The sequence below is a fragment of the Poromitra crassiceps genome, assembly GCF_964638095.1.
Source record: "Poromitra crassiceps genome assembly, chromosome: 12".
Lineage (NCBI taxonomy): Eukaryota > Metazoa > Chordata > Actinopteri > Beryciformes > Melamphaidae > Poromitra > Poromitra crassiceps.
Genome location: NC_139632.1, coordinates 2,663,741 through 2,684,441, shown reverse-complemented (window position 1 = coordinate 2,684,441; position 20,701 = coordinate 2,663,741). Strand labels below are relative to the sequence as shown.

The 20,701-nt window shown below is 43.3% G+C and overlaps 1 protein-coding gene across 1 annotated transcript in view; it reads left to right on the top strand.

The window, feature by feature from the left end:
* Positions 1–20,701, top strand: part of rhpn1 (rhophilin, Rho GTPase binding protein 1) — a gene marked incomplete at both ends in the record, with an annotated part of 41,162 nt that overhangs the window by 7,151 nt on the left and 13,310 nt on the right. Inside the window, 8 exons of the mRNA XM_083648310.1 lie at positions 1,943–2,071; positions 5,627–5,702; positions 6,431–6,508; positions 7,174–7,298; positions 11,556–11,722; positions 16,020–16,207; positions 16,299–16,455; positions 17,039–17,167. Of these exons, the coding sequence (XP_083504436.1) occupies positions 1,943–2,071; positions 5,627–5,702; positions 6,431–6,508; positions 7,174–7,298; positions 11,556–11,722; positions 16,020–16,207; positions 16,299–16,455; positions 17,039–17,167 (1,049 nt within the window). The remainder of the gene's footprint in view (positions 1–1,942; positions 2,072–5,626; positions 5,703–6,430; positions 6,509–7,173; positions 7,299–11,555; positions 11,723–16,019; positions 16,208–16,298; positions 16,456–17,038; positions 17,168–20,701) is intronic.

Here is a 20,701-nt window from a genome sequence, read left to right as displayed (position 1 = left end):
TTTATTTTACATCTGCTGAATATAGATTGCGTTAATATACATGGACGTCTGTGTTGCTGGCGATTCGCCAGACGCTGTTAACGTTAGATCGGCCATTTTTATAGGGGAGGGGGGTGGGGCGAGTACCCGGACAGCGGAAACGGTACTCGAGTACTCTCGTTACAAACGAGTACTCGAGTACCCGAGTACTCTCCCCCATCCCTAAATGGCATAATATAGGAATAATACTCTAGACGTCAGTCTCCTCTTGTCTCACTACACTCTTTGGCTGTGCTCAGACAGGAAACTTCAGATTCGTTTTACCGGAAAGCGACGCCATGACAGTTTGCCCACCGCACCAAGAAAAACCTTATATGAGATCTACAAAATCTTTATAAATATCAACAACTAGCCAACGCTGGTGGCCTGTATGGAAACAGCGTTGCTCAAAATGGTTGAAAGTTATATCAACTTGGTCATTCAGTGGCTTTATTGCCATTGACTCCCAAGTAACTATCGTTAAAAGAGCCTGGTGACGCGAGGTTATCGTTAGCCGGCCGCAGCAGAGCACAAAGCACCCGCTCTGAACACGCTCTAATGTAATCAGAATGTTCAAGTTCAAGTTCAAGTAGTTTATTTGTCATATGTATAATATAATGTATAAATACAATGAAATTCTTTATGCTCTGAGCACCCTCAGCCTTAAACACACAAGGACATGGTCACAAAGACCGACAGAAAAAGGGTGTAGACCTACATAACTATGTAGGCTACACGTGATACAGACATGTCTGTACACAGTGCGTGTAAACATAACACAAACCACAATACAGTACAATACAATAATGGTGCACAACAAAGTGACAGTGCGTTGCAGCGTGTGTGAGTCAACTGTTCAGCAGCCTGACTGCCTGAGGGAAAAAGCTGTTACTGAGACGGGTGGTGTGTGATTTGATGCTCCGGTAGCGTTTTTTGGAAGGGAGGAGTGAGAACAGGGTATGAGCGGGGTGGCTGGTGTCTTTGATAATGTTCTCAGCTTTCTTTTTACAGCGAGTGGTGAAGATGTTATGGAGGTTTGGTAGTTCTGTGCCGATGATTTTAGCTGCTGTCTTCACAGTCCTCTGCAGCAGTCTGCAGTCCTGGGCGGTCAGGTTGCCGTACCACACTGTGATACACCCTGTCAGAACACTTTCTATGGTACAGCGATAGAAATTCACAAGGCCTTTGGTGCTCAAGCCAAATTTCTTGAGGTGCCTCAGAAAGTACAGTCGCTGCTGTGCCTTCTTGAGGATGCACTTGGTGTTGAGAGACCATGTGAGTGTGTTTGTGATGTGTGTGTGTGTGTGGTGTGTGTGTGTGTGTGTGTGAGTGTGTTTGTGATGTGTGTGCCCAGGAATTTAAAGCTGTCCACTATGTCGACAGATGACCCGTTGATGGAAATGGGGGTGTGAATGACTTTGGACTTTTCTAAAGTCAACAATGATTTCTTTGGTCTTATTGGTGTTTAGAGAGAGGTTGTTGTTTTTGCACCATAGGGTTAGATCTTCTATTTCTCTCCTGGGAGATTTAAATGAAATTCAAATGTAATGAATTAAATGTATATCAGAGGGGTCAGCAGATGTGTGATCCTAATGAAAGGAAATAATGTTGGAAGTATGTTGTTGATCCCATCTCATAAAGCCTCTTGAGATAGCTAGCATGCTAAATTAGCATGCTAATCTATTTGAAGTGAAAACAATCCAGCGTTGTATCACGTCACGGTGATCCTCATCATCAGAGTCATCAAGGTGTGCTGCCTGCCCATGAGAACAGCTTGTTGTGTCTTTTCCATGACATTTACAACACGCAGCCTGATTGCTTCAGGTACCCGGCTGAACTGCTCGTGTTTTTCTTCCCACCATGGGCTCACTTCTATCTTATTTATGGGCAGTGTGATACTGATGGATGCTCTGTTGTTTTCCAGGGCCACAACCAACAACAAGGTGAAGGAGACCGTGGCTTTGGAGCTCAGCTTTGTCAACTCCAACCTGCAGCTACTCAAAGAGGAACTTGAGGAGCTTAACAGCAACATGGAGGTCTACCAGACAGACAGGTATGCAGCGCATAATAAAGGGATGCAGTGAAATGTCCTATGGTCTCTCCCGATTCTAAATATAGACCTTATTCGCTAACCCCGGACAGCGCCGTATTGTTGACATACCGTCCTGCAGCTGACAACTATAGTAACGGCCTTATTGTCGTTTCTGTTCCATTACAAAATAGCGATAGTGATGACAGCAATAGAAACCCCACAGTTGTTGTTTGTATGCTGCCGTTAATGCCTGTAATAATAAACAAAAGAAAAAACGAGGTGAACAGACTTTGCTGTGAGGAGCTGTCAGAAAGTTTCACCTGTCTCTCCCAACTATCCACACACCTCTCCTGTGCTGCTGACGTATCCTCCGTCTCGCTCCCTTCACGTCTGTGGACGGTAGAGATAGAAACAAACCACGAGGACTTTATTGCTGTCATTACTACAGCCGTGTGTAACGCAGGTCACCATCCGAACACAATTGGAACGATACGGGTAACGCTAACGACGGCTAGCTTCCTATAAACTCTGCTCTTACATAGGCTGTCACTTAAAGCGGCTGCGCTATGTCAACATCATGGCGGCAGTGGGCGTGCCCGTACGTGAGTGACGTCAATCGAATAAGGTCTATAGCTGAAGCATTTGGTTTGACGAAGTAAAACTATTTTTGTAAGCATTTTACTAAATGTCTGGGAAAATAAATTGTGGAAGAAAATCTCTGGTACAGTGCTGAAGCAGGAAGCGACGTTCACGTTGCCTCTCTATTCTAACAAGAACGATAATTAGAGAAAACAAGCATCCATTGCGTTTGAGTATTCCCACTCTCCACTCCAGGCACAGCTAGGAGGTGTGTGCGTGTGGGAGGGACAAATCCCCTGATTAGACTATCATGAATGAGCCCATGGAAGTGTATGCATGTGTTTGTGTGTTGTAGCTGTGGGGGGGCCTCAAGGGTTAATACTTAGCTTTAGCTTTGCTGATTAGGCGGATAAAGCACTGAGCAGAATGCCTGCTGGGTTTGTGGACAAGCAGATGGCAGAGCAGTCTTTCTATTTAGTTAGAGAATTTGAGCAAAATACTTGGACCATCTGTGAAAAAATTTACTACCAATAGCTTTCTTCACCAATGTGTTCTTATAGGTGTCTAGAATCACCTCTCAATTAGTGCAAACCCAAATCCTTGTGGAAAATCCTGGAGATTATACACTGTGCTTTACATAACAATAACCAATATACCAATATTATGGTCAGGGAGACATTTTTACTCAAAAATAATGTTTGGAATGGATTCAGCACCCCTGAAAACCCCTAGTTAGACACCCCACAAGTTCATTTTAGACTTTTAATTTTTACCATATTTTTCACCCAAGCCCTCGGGGCACCTTAACTTTGATTGGCTCTCCAGGATTTTCCACGAGGATTTGGGTTTGCACTAATTGAGAGGTGATTCTAGACACCTATAAGAACACATTGGTGAAGAAAGCTATTGGTAGTCAATTTTTTCACAGATGGTCCAAGCATTTTGCTAAAATTCTCTAACTAATTGGGCTCGTGTTTACCGTGAATACGACATTAGATCCACTTGAACGGCGCCCTCATGTGGTGTGTTCACCACGTGGCATGTGGAATCTTTCTGAAAGCTTCCAAGCTCACGAACTGTGACGTTGATGGAAAGTAAATATATTGACATTTTAGCTGTATAGAGCTTTTCATACTCATTTTATAATATGTCTGAGGAACACGTTGATATTCTCAACAGTCTCATCTTCTTTCCTCTGTCATTATGCCTCTGCATTTACGTAGTTAGCCACTCGCTAGCTAGTGGTAGCTACAGTGTTAGCCTCGGTGAATATAGAAATAGAATAGAAAACTTTGGCAGCAGCAGTGGTGTGTGTGTGTGTGTGTGTGTGGCAGCATTTGGTGTAGCAAGGATCATTGTAGAAGGGAGCCATATTTAAATGGCCCACCTTGATGTGAGAATGGCTGTGATTGGTGAATGATTAGAAACACTGATCCAATCAGCAGGGTGTCCGTGCGTGTTTCACCGGCTTGGAGCATGGCGCTGTCTCTAACACTAGTGCACACATCCCGTGGTCACACACACAGTCACTTATAGTGCACACATCCATCCATGCTCACACACTCATACCGCTTTCAGACAGACATGGTTCTGGTTCTGGCTCTGGCTCCGTTCTGGAGTCTCAGAACCTTGGTGCTTTCTGGCGAACCAGCTCGTGTTCACACCAGTTTAAACGGAACCAAAGTGGGAGGACATTATTCGGTAGTCCTTCTTCAGTTTTTTAAGTTTATTAATTATTTGGTCTGGCGTTCGAGTGAACCCAGCCTTGGCCCTCTCTTCCGCAAGTTCGGCATACGACTTGCTCTTTCTTGTACTGCTTTCTAGCTTTTCTTGAGATTCGGTAGATGCCCAAATCGCCACTAAACATTTGGTTTCCTCAGGAGACCACTGCAAATTATTTTTCTCCATGTTGTCACTGCCTCCTTCTCCTTCCTGCTCGTTTTCACAGCCTAGAATGAGACACGCCCACTGATGATGTCACGGTTCCCAAGGAAAAACCAACTATTTTTTGGTTCCGCTGAGAACCAACTTTTCAGGTTCCGAACCAATTATTTTTTCGGTCTGAACGCGCCGGCCGGTTCAAATTTGGGTTCGGGAACCGGAACCGGCACGGAGCCCTGCCGGTGTGAAAGCTCTAAGTCACTTATAGAAGTGGCTGCACCGCTTCAAAATGACCGTGGCCTGCTTGTTCCCTGTCATATATATGTCTGGATGTGTACTTGGACATACAGACATATATATATATATATATATATATATATATATATATATATATATATGTCTGTATGTGTACTTGGACATACAGACATATATACCGGTATATATATATATATATATATATATATATATATATATATATATATATGTATATATATGTCTGTATGTGTACTTGGACATACAGACATATATATATATATATATATATATATATATATATATATATATATATATATATATATATATATATGTATATATATATGTATATGTTTGTATGTGTAATTGGACATACAGACATATATATACATATATATATATATATGTATATATATGTCTGTATGTGTACTTGGACATACAGACATATATATATGTATATATGTCTGTATGTGTACTTGGACAGACAGACATATATATACATATATATATATATGTATATATGTCTGTATGTGTACTTGGACATACATACAGACATATATATATATATATATATATATATACAGTATATGTATATATGTCTGTATGTGTACTTGGACATACAGACATATATACATATACTGTATATATATATATATATATATATATATTTATATATATATATATATATATATATATATATATATATATATATATATATATATATATATGTATATATGTATATATGTCTGTATGTGTACTTGGACAGACAGACATATATATACATATATATATACATATATATATATATGTATATATGTCTGTATGTGTATTTGGACAGACACAAATATGAATTTCTCTTCCCAGTGAGACAGTCAACGTTCCCATGATCCCGCTCGGCTTAAAAGAGACCAAAGAGGTGGACTTCACTGTTTCTATCCAGGTGAAGAAAGTGCATCTGTCCATCCATTCAACTCATCTAACTCATCTAACTCATCTAACTCATCTAACTCATCTAACTCATCTAACCCTCCTCCACTCATCTTCCCCTCATCTAACTCATCTAACTCATCTAACTCATCTAACTCATCTAACTCATCTAACTCATCTAACTCATCTAACTCATCTAACCCTCCTCGACTCATCTTCCCCTCATCTAACTCATCTAACTCATCTAACCCTCCTCCACTCATCTTCCCCTCATCTAACTCATCTAACCCTCCTCGACTCAACTTCCCCTCATCTAACTCATCTAACTCATCTAACCCTCCTCGACTCATCTTCCCCTCATCTAACTCATCTAACTCATCTAACTCATCGAACCCTCCTCGACTCATCTTCCCCGGCTTCCTGCTCTACTTCATTCCTTGACAAATGTGCAGAGCTGAGTAAAATAGTGGATATTTAAAATGTAAAAAAATGTAAACAATGAACATTGTTCTGACAGTGTTTTCAAAGCAGTGTCTCCACCTTTGACACTAATTCCAAACTAGAGTCAAAGGTATGAATTCGGTGCATTTGATAAATTGGTCTGATCCATCGGGGTTGACTAAAAAAGATCAAATGAAGCACTTAAATACAGTATTACACAGAAACATTAGAATGTATACTGTAGGTTTCCCCAGGTCACACGTTTCTCATGATGTCCCACCTTTTGTCTCCTCTCTCTAGGACTTCATCTGTGAACACTATGGAGAGGACAGCTCTGCCTATGACAAGGAGATCAAAGAGCTTATGGAGCTCAGACAGGTTCATAAACACATTCATGCAACTTCATAAAAAAAGCATTCATCTAGTTTTAGCTAATCAGTGTGCGCCTCCTATAGGGGTGATGATGGAACTGCAGGGAAACTGTGGAGGCAAGTGGAACGAAAGGAAGAAATCATGGTTAAAGAAGACATGGCTTAATTATAGATTCAAGATTCAAGATTTTTATTGTCACTCCGTGGTACAAGTAGCACGTGTGAAATTCTTGTGCTGTGGACTCCGTTTACAACATAGTACAAATATAACAGGGCATTTGAGTGCAAAAACAACAAGAGACATAACAAGCAATAAGGCAGTAGAGTGATACGACAAGTCAGAGACAGTGGCATATTCACTGCACATAGGTGCACATGTCATGTGCATACTTTGGACGTACTTGTGCATACTTTGGACGTACTATAAATGTATGTTTGGGAACCAGTAACTTAAAATCACAGCCAGTCTGAATTACAGTAACTTAAAATCACAGCCAGTACTGGTCACTTTTCTCCGGATAAGCAGTCAGAATGAATGAAATCACTCCAACACCATTAATGCACTAACCAGTTTGATAGATTTCAACATAAAGCTGTGTTAAAACAGGGTTCTCCATCTGTGACATTGGATGCCTGTCAACATTGTGTTGTTGTTGTTGTTGTTTGGACCAGGCCATGCGTACCCCCAGTCGTGACCAGGCTGGCCTGGAGCTCCTGATGGAGTACTACAACCAGCTGTACTACCTGGACCAGCGCTTCTTCCCGCCATACAGGAACCTGGGGGTGCACTTCCACTGGTCAGACTTATACACTGTTTCTGCAAGATGTTACAGCACATGGCTTAGATGGCTTAGAGAATTCTGTACAAACAGTAAAGCAGTATGAATATGTACACACCAGTGTTTCCCATACATAAAGGAATTTGTGGCGGGCCGCCACAATAATATTTTGACCGCCACAATAAGATGTTGACCCAAAAAAAAACAGTGCACCTGAACGCAACATGCAAGATATCCGCTGAATAAGTGTCCAATAAATGTTCATGTCATTCTGGCCAATACTTCTGTTATAGCATTTCAGTCTGGAATATGGAATATCTTTCAATAATCTATGATTTAGCTGCTAAATTGTCAAATACCGCCATCTGCTCACTACCCTACGGGGCACGGTGGCTCAGTGGTAGAGCTGTCGCCTCACAGTCAGAAGGTCCTGAGTTCGATTCTCGCCTGGGACACTGTGGGCGCTGTGGTTGTGTTCCCCCCCATATCTTCAGTGCCTACTGCCCAGGTGGGGTATCTCGTCGTAAGGGCCTTTCTCTCTGTGTGGAGTTTGCATGTTCTCCCCGTGCTCCCCCAGGGGGTTCCTCCGTATATAACCCCCCCACTAAAAAACATGCAGAAGATCAGATCGTCATCGTCATCCGACCAGTGACGACAACATCCGAAGTTGGTCCCCGGGCGCTGTACGAGAAAGCGACCACTGCTCCTGGCCTGCCCCCCGGAGGAAAGGACATGCCTGGATGGGTTAAATGCAGAGGACACTTTTCACTGGCCACCGTCAGCATGAGTGTGTTGTGGCCGCATGCATGTATTGTGGTGTTCGTGTGACAATAAAAGACGGGGCTTGTCCCGTTACGAGAGTTTTACCCAGGCACTTATGTATGTACTTAACCTAACTAACTTAACCTAACTAACTATCCGGTGTGCACAACACTGTCAGCCTAAACTCCGGCTGACACCCCAAAAACCTACAATCCGCTACAGAAAAATGTATATTGTTTGTTTATTAACTGGCCCCTCGCCTTCTATCATTTCACGAAAGTGGCAAAGCAAGTTGAGTATCCCTGACCTATAGGGAGAAATTTAGTTTGTCATTGTAAACCCACAGCACAGTAATGATGAAGTGTTCTTCATAGATCTAGCCTTTTAATTTTGCTCTTAAGCTTTCTCAAAGTACACCAAATTCATGCATTTTACTTTAAAATGTTTAAAAATATCTTGCGGGGGGGCATGCCCCCGCACCCCCCTAGGGGGTCTGCGGTCCCCCACCACAAATTCTCTAAATCCTGTGGGAAACACTGCACACAATAGATGATGTAAAGTGGGACTTTATCCCTAGCCTGGTAAAACCAGCTGGTCACATGAACTCACATTTCATTTCGTTTGACCAGACCCTCTGGGAGGGCTTTCTGCACAAACTGTAAAGCGGATGAGCCAATCAGTGACCCCCGCCTCGTAGTTGACATTGTAACCGGCCAATCAGGAACGTCAACTAGCAAAACAGTAATGGCCGATTGGCCGCCTCTTTGCCTGTCCGCCCCGAGGAGTAATGTCAGCGTTCGTCTAGTTTAAACAGCCATAAAGTGCAGTTATTGCAGAAATAGACTCAATAACAACGATTAAACAAGTACAGGAGTATCGCCGCAACAGCAGTTTCTGGGCGGAGAATATGTTTTTTTGCCGTTCTCCCGAGTGGATTTGGGTTTGACTGGACCCAACGCTGATTGGCTGAAGGAGTTGTCTGTCAAGGCAAGTACACCCGCCCAACTTCCGCCCACTTCAAAGACTGGGTGAAGGCTTCAGGCCAGACGGGAACGAAGAACAAAATGAAATGTGAGTTCACGTGACCGACTGGTTTACCAGGCTACTTTATTCCCATATTCAAACAGTAAAGCAGTATGAATATGTACACAACGAGTGTGATGAAGTGGGACTTTATTCCCATATTATACAACATGTTTTTCCGACCAAGCAATCTGATTGGTCAAAGACCGTTCTCAAATTAGCATAACAGCACACCTAGCCGTTCTCAAATCATTAATTTGAGAACGGCCTCATCACTAAAGTATCACTCCACCGGCCGGTCTGTTCAGCAGACAACAGCGGCCAAAATTCTGGAGGCAAGATGGCCGCCTATATTGCCTGTAACCTGGCAGAATTTCAAGCCCATAAACAAACTAATAACTTGGCCAATAAGTATGTAGCATACAAAATAAAACAAACGGTAATGTCTTCATTTGATGTAGAATGCATAGGACGTGTAACTGGTTTGTTAAACTCGCATTCCAGGAATATTGTATTTACCGCGGCTCTTTACCGTGGCTGGTCGACGCTCCAAGCCGGCCAGCACTCTCACCTCGACATGTCACTTAGCGCCAGAACACGCTCGATTTGGGGGCAGAACACGCCAGAATTGGCCAACGCCAACTCCAGTGCCCAGAACTGTCAAATATGTCACGCTATGGCCCGCCTCTCAACCCTCTTTCATCTCAGGCAGTGTTTTCAGTCTGATACGTTACCCTCCTCCACACCTCCACACCTGTGTGGTCCCTCTCCTCCACACCTGTGTGGTCCCTTTCCTCCACACCTGTGTGGTCCCTCTCCTCCACACCTGTGTGGTCCCTCTCCTCCACACCTCCACACCTGTGTGGTCCCTCTCCACACCTGTGTGGTCCCTTTCCTCCACACCTGTGTGGTCCCTCTCCTCCACACCTGTGTGGTCCCTTTCCTCCACACCTCCACAGGTGTGTGGAAACCAGCAGCTTGTTTGTTTATCTCTTCTTCTTCCAACCATTCGTCAACAGTAAGTCCGCCAAATAAATCAAAATTAACAAAGCAATCCATTTAGCACCAACACTGTTATCTAGCTGCTGGTTTCTGCACAGGTGTTAAAGTTAAAGTTAACTAATGTGATGATGTTATCTAGCTGCTGGTTTCTGCACAGGTGTTAAAGTTCAAGTTAACTAATGTGATCAGCATGTTATCTAGCTGCTGGTTTCTGCACAGGTGTTAAAGTTCAAGTTAACTAATGTGATGATGTTATCTAGCTGCTGGTTTCTGCACAGGTGTTAAAGTTAAAGTTAACTAATGTGATGAGCATGTTATCTAGCTGCTGGTTTCTGCACAGGTGTTAAAGTTAAAGTTAACTAATGTGATGAGCATGTTATCTAGCTGCTGGTTTCTGCACAGGTGTTAAAGTTCAAGTTAACTCATGTGATGATGTTATCTAGCTGCTGGTTTCTGCACAGGTGTTAAAGTTCAAGTTAACTAATGTGATGATGTTATCTAGCTGCTGGTTTCTGCACAGGTGTTAAAGTTAAAGTTAACTAATGTGATGAGCATGTCGGCTGGCTGACGCCTGACTGACTCAACGCGCACTATTTCTTGTCTAATCGAAATGGACTAATACTCAACAAAAGGTTTGTTATTTTGAGAGCAAATTGCCCCAAAATACGAACACCTTTTGTTTATAGCTTGTATTTTGTTGGTAAATGTTGTATAATCGCAATATTACACTCTGCTTACTACCGACAGTTTAAGATACAAAGCGGGTTGAGAAGCGTCAAAGTCCTCCTTTAGGCATTTGAAATGTGTGACCCTATGGTTCCAGCAGTGGTTTTTCACAGCAGAGTCACAGAGTCAGCTAGACCAGAGGTTCTCAAAGGTTTTTCAGCCAAGGACCCCTTACAAGATAGAACATATACCAGGGACCCCCTCATTCTGATTTGTGGTTTTGGGCTAAGCTTGTTTCCACAGTAACGTGCTTGACTTTTAAATGTATAGGTTTGTTAGATTAGAATGTAATCCATGAACCATTTTAGATTTAAAGCATACAATATTTTTGTAGAACTATGAAGCTTTTGCACACACACACACACACACACACACACACACACACACACACACACACACACACAAAACGTTTTTAGTTTTATTTCCCTGAAAACTTTTCGCGGACCCCCTGGCAAAGTGCCACGGGCCCCTGGGGGTCCCCGGACCCCCATTTGAGACCCACTGAGCTGGACTGCTAGCACATGAGCAGTGGGCATTTAGACTGAACACCATTACAGGAGCAAAGCAGCTCTGTGATTGGTCGGGAGTGATCTGCACTGATTATGTCTTCCATCTATGCAATGATGAATGATGATTGGTGGAACACTACGGCTCTGCCAGTCGATCAAATGCTCATGTCATTTTGATTGGTGTCATTAATTGTAGTGAATGACACTCAACACAGAACATAGTCATTTCATGCATTTCTCATCTCTCCCGCAGGTATGATTCTCTGACAGGTGTCCCGTCGTGCCAGCGTGCGCTGGCCTTTGAGAAGGGGAGTGTGCTGTTCAATATCGCTGCCCTCTTCACACAGATCGGGGCGCGGCAGGACCGCTCTGCAAGTGCTGGAATAGACCGAGCTATAGATGCCTTTCAGAGAGCTGCAGGTACTGAAACAGCACACCAAGTAAATACTTACATATATATATATACTGTATATATATATATATACTGTTTGTATATATATATATATATATATATAAAACAAAAGAAGGTACCACCGCACACTGAAGTATAGCTTTACTGTGATTTATTCAGCAAACAACGTGTTTCGCTGTAGCAGCTTCATCAGGTTTGCTCATACAACCATGAAGGCCCAGGTGAGCCTAAGTAGTAACAGGACCTAATTGGTCACATGACCAATTATGAAATCACAATTTTTTTCTGTTTACAGGTTAGCAGAAAAATACATAATATAATAGACAACAAAGTAAATACAATATCACAAAAGGAATGGCGATATATAATAATATTGTTCAAGTTAAAAAGCAAGGACATAAACTAGCATTAATCTGCAGCACTGTCAGAGTTACAGAAATGAGCACATTCGAAGGTTGAGCTCAAACTCTATAAAGAATAGGAGGACCTATACAATAAGAGTTACAGCAATGCAAGGTCAAACTCCAATTCTATTTAGAAAATGAGGACCCACAACATTAATCTGAGAGTTACAGCAATGCAAACAGTTACAAGGTTAAGCTCAAATTCTATTTAGAAAGGGAGGACCTAACATTAACCTAAGCGTTACAGCAATGCAAACAGTTACAAAGATAAGTTCAAATTCTATTTAGAAAAGGACAATAATAAGAATTACAGCAATTGGCAATAAAGAAGGTTACGCTCCACTTTAGTATAGAAGTAGAGGACCTTTAGCTCCCTCAATTGCTAAAGGGGAGGGGGTGAGTGTCAGGGGGCATAGTGGCTCAGTGGCTCGTCTCTAGGGAGATATATGTATATATGTATGTATATATATATATATATGTATGTATATATATATATATATGTGTATATGTGTATATATGTGTGTGTGTGTATATATATATATATATATAGAGAGAGATATATATAGATATGTATACTGTATATATATGTATATGTATACTGTATATAGTAGGGCTGTGGCGATTCACTTATCTCCCGATTCGATACTATCACGATTCTTGGGTGCCGATTCGATTTATATTGCGATTCTTAAGTATTGCGATTCTACGATTATTGCGATTCGATATTACGATTTATTGCGATTTTTGTTTCTTTTTTTCTTTTCTTTTTTCAGTTTGTTTGCTTTTTTACACTAGATTAGAACATGGGAAAAGTTGAATCATACACTAGAGACTGTATATTATATATCATGAGTAGGGCTGGGCGATATAGTTAAAGGATGGGTTTTCCGTGGGGAATATGAATATATATTAAATCTCACGCCCCTAAGGTTTTCGAATCCGTTGAAATTTTTGAAATTGGATATTCACTGCCAGAGATATCAAGCATCTCTCACATATTTTTTGGGCCAGCCGACGCGTTTCGCGTCATCTGGCCTAAGTCCGCCTTGCGGAAGTCGTGCACCTATGAACTACAACTGTTGTTGGCCATGGTCCCGCCTCTAGAGGTCCTCCACGCCCCTTCAGAGGCCTTGACCAAAACAAAAACGCAGCCATCTTGTCAACCGCCTAGCCTGCTGTAGCTAATATTAGCTTCCCATAGTTCCTTGCAAAGAGACCATTATCTCGGGAACGGAAGCACTAATCGACACGGGACTGGCGGCATTGGAAAGCTCGTCAAATTTTACATCTAGTAGTAGGTGGGTTGAAGTAACGAAATCAACGCTGAGCAATGTACCCGTTTTTACACATTTTTACAGAAAATAGTTACAACATCAGATGCGCGTAACTCCTACGAAAATGCCTTAAAATGCATGAAAAAATTTTTATGAAGACATCTCCCGACATATATACTACCGTTTACATTTGGTGCAATTTGGAGGCAATTGATTTTCGATTTATTTTCGATTTATTTCTTCTTCTCTCCATGTCTTCTCTCCATGTCTTCTTCTTCTTTGAGTTTTATGGCGGTTGGCAAACATATATGTGCATTACCGCCACCTACTGGAGTTTGATATCAGCCAAACGCCTGAGGGGTGGGCATGGAAACGAAGGCCACGCGAGCCCAGTGCATTGTGGGAAATGTAGTATTTCGAGTCCCCGCACCCCCCCCCCCCACCACCCCCCCCCCCCCCACACACAGAGTGGATTTCTGGTGATATCTCAGGCTGTAAACAACCAATTTCAAAAATTTCAACGGATTCTAAAACCTTAGGGGCGTGAGATTTAATATATATTCATATTCCCCACGGAAAACCCGGCCTTTAAAAACAGGGGCGGACTGGGATCATAATTCAGGCCGGGCATTAGATACCAGGCCAGGCCGATATGGGCCAACGCGCGTGAAATTTGGGCCGTTTGAAGCCAGATTTGGGCCGTTTGAAGTATAATTTTACAATGAGATGCACCCACTTTAACCCTGAAGTGTAATTATTACTTCAGACTAACTAATAAAGTAATAAAACCACTAGTAAACCAGTAGGCGGCGCCTGGCCTGCTGTTCAGTGAGTGGCCTGACTGCAAGCACCCAAAAATAAAAAAAAATAAAAAATTTTTTTTTAATTTGCGATTATCGATTCTGGAATAAAAGATCGATCCAAAAAATCGTGACATAAAAAATCGCGATACTTAGGTGAATCGATTTTTTCCCCCACCCCTAGTATATATATAGGGTTTGTGCAAAGAATATGGTTGGTATATTTAAGCAATATAGCATGAGAGCCAGTGTGTTGTGCCAAATATATCCCCCTGATCAGCTGTGATCAGCTGGGATAACTGCTGAGCAGGGGGATATATGCCACAACACACGCAGCTCGAGTGCTATATTGCTTTTATAAAACGGTTTCCAAGTATGATAATATAATAATAATAGTAATACTATAAGTCAGACTCCAACTGGCATGTCATTCTGATAGAGTCAGTTGAAACACTACTGTAAGGCGGGACCGCAAGAACGTGCGGGTGATTTGATTGGATCGTTCTGGAGACTGAAGTTGACATTGGCCAATCCTGGCGCTTGCTGAGAAGCTGAGAGCTTTCTGGAAACCCCGACAGGCAGCTCAAGCGCAGCGTTGCATTCTCAGCGCTTGCTGAGAAGCTGAGTGCTTTCTGCAAAGCCCGACACCAACTAACGTTACGGGGTTAAATGCGGGGTTAAATGCGGGGTTAACAGCCTTTCTTTTGCAAAGAAGACATTAGCCCGCATCTATTCTTGTACAAAACATCATTTTCTGCGAAGTATTAGTAAAGTTATAAGCGAAGATCGATTCACAAGGATCTGACAGCTGTCTCCGCCATTTGTTTTTTTTTTTTAAACCAAAGGCTTTTAGTAAGAGAGTTGCCATGGCAACCAATAACCGAGTCCAATAACCCATGGCCATGGGTTATTGGACTCGGTTATTGGATTTATACAATGGCTGTGAACCAATCAGATTGCTTGATTTGAGAGAGCCGTTTTATAATAGTATGCAATTGGCCTTTGGTAGGCTATTGTTATTATTGCTACACTGTAGTTAGAATACTCACGCATCTCTGAGACTGCAGTGTCAGTCTGTTAACAAGTAGTCTCTGGCAAGCCGCAGCCGCCTCGCTCACTCCCTGTCTCTCTCTCTCTCTCTCTCTCTCTCTCTGTATCTCTGTCTCTCTCTCTCTCTCTCTCTCTCTCTCTCTCTGTATCTCTGTCTCTCTCTCTCTCTCTCTCTCTCTCTCTCTCTCTCTCTCTCTCTCTCTCTCTCTCTCTCTCTCTCTCTCTCTCACTCCCTGCCTCTCTCTCTTGCTGTCTTGGTCTCTCTCTCTCTCTATCTCTCTCTCTCTCTCTCTCTCTCTCTCTCTCTCTCTCACTGTCTCGGACATCTTCTCAATTTGCAGGACATGTGAAGTCATGTAAATAAGCAGGACGTCTGCTCACCCTACTTGAAGCTGAACTTGCCACTATAGCCTTTTCTTCCTCCTTTTCTGCTCCTCACAGAGATTTGTTTCTGCATTACTTCCAAAATTACCAAGGACCAAGGCTCAAACATCACAGAAAGTGCATGTGTTAATCGCACGTAAAAAAAAAAATAGTGGCGTTAAAAGGAATTTGTGTTAATGCGTTATTATCGCCTTAACTTTGACAGCCCTAATATATATATATATATATATATATATATATATATATATAACATTACCCAGACACAAAGAACCCAACAGCAGCTGTGCCAGTGTTCACCGTTTCTACTGCTTGAAATTTGGCTTTATGTGTAACCTATATTTTGTATAATATTTTGAACATTTGCATCATGTATATTTTCTTGTGTCTTTCTAGGTGCATTTAATTATCTCAAAGAGAACTTCTCCAATGCCCCGAGTCTGGACATGAGCGGGCTGTCGCTGTGCATGCTGGTGGGGCTGATGGTGGCCCAGGTGCAGGAGTGTGTGTTTGAGCGTGTCACACTCACCACAGCAGACTCACACTTCACCTCGCAGCTCTGCCTGGCACAAGAGGCCGCGCGGGTGAGCACACAACGCTGCTGTTGTTTGCTTGTTGTTAATGTTGTTACTGTTCATGTAGCGTGATACGAACTGGAGGCCGTGTATCTTGCAGGTGTCAGACGTCTACTCTTTAGTGCAGCAGACGATGTCCCAGGCCCTGGTAAAGGACTATGTGCCGTTCTCCTGGGCATCCATGGTTCAGGTCAAATCTGAACACTTCCGCGCCCTCTCCCACTACTATGCCGCGGCTGCACTCTGTGACCACACGCGTGAGTACCGCTGAACCACTCAGTGAATTTAGTCCGGTGTTTCTTAGGGTGTGCTCACACTATTCCCAGTCCAAGAGCGGAGCATTTAGTAGTGATAAGTGTGGAAATGTAGGTTTTGTAACACACCCGTAGACTGATTGCACTGCCTTTGGTGGCAGAGTCAGAAGCAAACTTGTCAACTTGCTATGGAAGATGGCAGAAGGAATTCTGCCTCTTAGTTACGATTAGTCGTGTGACAAAAATATGCAGTCTTCCCCAGTGGAGTAATAAAGGCATCAGTTTGAGAAGGCCTTACCTGGACATCTCACTCTCCTTGATCTCCTTTTTAGCATAACTTTTCAGGATTTAAAAATAAATATGTTTTTAATGTATTTTATTATGTATTTTAGAAATTGTACAATGGGGTTTGAATAGATTCCACTGGCTAAAGCATCATGAAAAGATCAAGCACATTAGGGACTACATACATGTTGTGTTTTGTCTTGTTCAGGAGAGACTGCTGAGTACATACATGTTGTGTTTTGTCTTGTTCAGGAGAGACTGCTGAGTACATACTGTACATGTTGTGTTTTGTCTTGTTCAGGAGAGAGTGCTGAGGATGACGATGGTAATGAGGAAGCAGAAAAGGCTTTCCGCCAGTTGCATGTCAGCGCTCCTGCAGGGCCACCACTCAGCCAGGTTCTGCAGGACCCAGAGGAGAGGCGGAAACTAGGTGAGCTAGCTTCTTTAAAATCATACTATTATTTTCGTTCCTCCGTCGGCGACAGCCGTGGCCGGAAGCATTATGTTTTTGGTTTGTCTGTACGTACATCCCATTCTCGTTAACGCAATATCTCAGGGAAACCTTGAGGGAATTTCTTAAAATTTGGCACGAACATCTGCTTGGACTCAAGGATGAACTCATTCGATTTTTGGTGGTCAAAGGTTAAAGTTCAAGGTCACTGTGCGTGTGACCTCACGTCCGTCTATCCCTTTCTTGTTAACGCAATATCTCAGGAACGCTTTGAGGGAATTTCTTCAAATTTGTCACAAATGTCCACTTGGACTCAAGGAGAAACTCATTACAATTTGGTGGTCAAAGGTCAAGATCACTGTGACCTCACAAAAGACGTTTAGACCATAACCCAATAATTCATAACCTAATTATGATAGAATTTCACACAACTGTCTAATAGGAGAAAATGAAGTGATGGAATTGTCTAGCTAAAAGTTCAAAGGTCAACTTCACTGTGACATCATAATGTTTTGCTTACCACTGTGACTGAGAAAATGATCTTGGGTCATTCTGCAAAAATGATGGTGCTGTCACTTACTTTTGCAGACACAAAAATAATTTTAATTTGACCTAATAATCACATTCATTATATTGATTTGGGCCCCAAGCAAGGATTCCGCTAGACTTTTTTCTGGACGGCCAATGCGCCTGGTAACATTCCAGAATTCCGGCCATAATAGAATATTTACCGACCAGTCAAAATGTATTGAAAAAAGATGGATGTAATAATCAGAAAGCACACTATGATGAGTTGCTGGACAGGCAAACTGACACATACAGTAAGTAAGTCCACGTTCAGGGCGATACAGCAGATACAAAACACTATCCATTACACCCAGAAGGAAGTGGATGAGATCAAAGCCAGGGTCTCCAAGGTACTTGGCGATCACAACATTCTCAAAACTAGATCACAACACTCTGGAAACTGGATCACAACACTCTGGAAACTGGATCACAACACTCTGGAAACTGGATCACAACACTCTGGAAACTGGATCACAACACTCTGGAAACTGGCATGCGAACCATTTGCGACGGTCTAGTTGCACTGGAGAATAAGGCTGACTACCTTGAGAACCAGTCAAGGAGAAATAATTTTACTTTTGACGGAGTGGTGGAATCTGCACAAGAGAGCTGGGCTGAGACGGAGAGTAGAGTCCGTAACTTAATCTCTCAAAAACTGAAAGTAGATGCCGGAGCGGAGCCATGCCTATAGAAAGGGCACACCGTAGTGGCAAAAGCCCGATCAAAGAGCCGACAAGCACCGACCCATTGTGGTCAAATTTCTGAACTTCAAGGACAGAGACCTGGTCTTTCAGAAATGAAAGGAGTTGAAGATGACCGCCCCGTGGATTTACATCGGTGAGGACTTTTCTGAGGCTGTTAGAGCAAAAAGAAGAGACCTTCTGCCTGAGATCTTCTGCCTAAACTCAAAGGCATGGGACAGAGTGGACATGGGACAGAGTGGACATAGCCTATCTAAGGCATGATCGCCTGGTTACCCACCCACCAAGATATCCGGGAGCTCGTGTCGACCACGACACTGGCAGACGGCCGCCCCTCACATCCACTCCTGATCAGTGATTACGATATGATACGATATACTTTATTGTCAGTTTACACTGAAATGTGTCTTGCAAGACAGGTGATTAGCTTAATTTGTTATACAATATTATACTATAACTTCACTATTATATATTACACTAGCCATTAATGTATAGCCATGTCTAATGTCATAAATAACCTACCTAAAGGTCTAGTATTTGCTCATTAATATATGTAGTATAAGGAATAAAACTCAGGACCTCTCTCTTTTTTTGCAGTCAAATAAAATAGATCTACTTGCCGTTTCAGCATTCCTTTCAGAGGTCGATATTGACGCTTTTCTATTTTTAGAAATGACAGAAATACGTTTGTTGGTGGTGTTACTATCTTTATTCATGAACATTTTCCTGTAAAACAGAGGCACGATATTATGTCAAAAGACATTGAAGCAATATGGCTTCAGGTGCAACTGCAAAAAAATACACTTAATACCTTTGATTAAATTAGCAGAATACCCGTGCAGTGTACTGTAAACTTAATACCTTTGATTAAACGTGCAGTGTATCATTAAACTAGCAGAATAGCCGTGCAGTGTATCGAGTGTAAATGTACATTCTCTGCACAGCCAATCCGTATGAACGCTGTGCTGCAGGCTGGCTAGTGGGGACAGACATTTCTGCATCCCGAGACCCATAAATGTCGTAGAAATCGTTGAAAATAGCTCTCTAACAGATACAAAAACATGAGCACATGTGTTTGATGCACAGTGCATACAAAGAACTGCCGCAATCAGATTTGTGAAATATGCATTTAAAAAGAAATCATGATTTGCCTCCCTGGAGCTGTAGGGTCGCTCCTCCCTCTCCCTGGAGCTGTAGGGTCCTAACCCTATCCCTCCCTGGAGCTGTAGGGTCCTAACCCTAACCCTAACCCTAACCCTCTCCCTCCCTGGAGCTGTAGGGTCCTAACCCTCTCCCTCCCTGGAGCTGTAGGGTCCTAACCCTATCCCTCCCTGGAGCTGTAGGGTCCTAACCCTAACCCTCTCCCTCCCTGGAGCTGTAGGGTCCTAACCCTAACCCTCCCTGGAGCTGTAGGGTCCTAACCCTCTCCCTCCCTGGAGCTGTAGGGTCCTAACCCTATCCCTCCCTGGAGCTGTAGGGTCCTAACCCTATCCCTCCCTGGAGCTGTAGGGTCCTAACCCTAACCCTCTCCCTCCCTGGAGCTGTAGGGTCCTAACCCTAACCCTATCCCTCCCTGGAGCTGTAGGGTCCTAACCCTAACCCTATCCCTCCCTGGAGCTGTAGGGTCCTAACCCTATCCCTCCCTGGAGCTGTAGGGTCCTAACCCTAACCCTCTCCCTCCCTGGAGCTGTAGGGTCCTAACCCTATCCCTCCCTGGAGCTGTAGGGTCCTAACCCTAACCCTCTCCCTCCCTGGAGCTGTAGGGTCCTAACCCTAACCCTATCCCTCCCTGGAGCTGTAGGGTCCTAACCCTATCCCTCCCTGGAGCTGTAGGGTCCTAACCCTAACCCTCTCCCTCCCTGGAGCTGTAGGGTCCTAACCCTAACCCTATCCCTCCCTGGAGCTGTAGGGTCCTAACCCTAACCCTATCCCTCCCTGGAGCTGTAGGGTCCTAACCCTATCCCTCCCTGGAGCTGTAGGGTCCTAACCCTAACCCTCTCCCTCCCTGGAGCTGTAGGGTCCTAACCCTATCCCTCCCTGGAGCTGTAGGGTCCTAACCCTAACCCTCTCCCTCCCTGGAGCTGTAGGGTCCTAACCCTAACCCTATCCCTCCCTGGAGCTGTAGGGTCCTAACCCTATCCCTCCCTGGAGCTGTAGGGTCCTAACCCTAACCCTCTCCCTCCCTGGAGCTGTAGGGTCCTAACCCTCTCCCTCCCTGGAGCTGTAGGGTCCTAACCCTAACCCT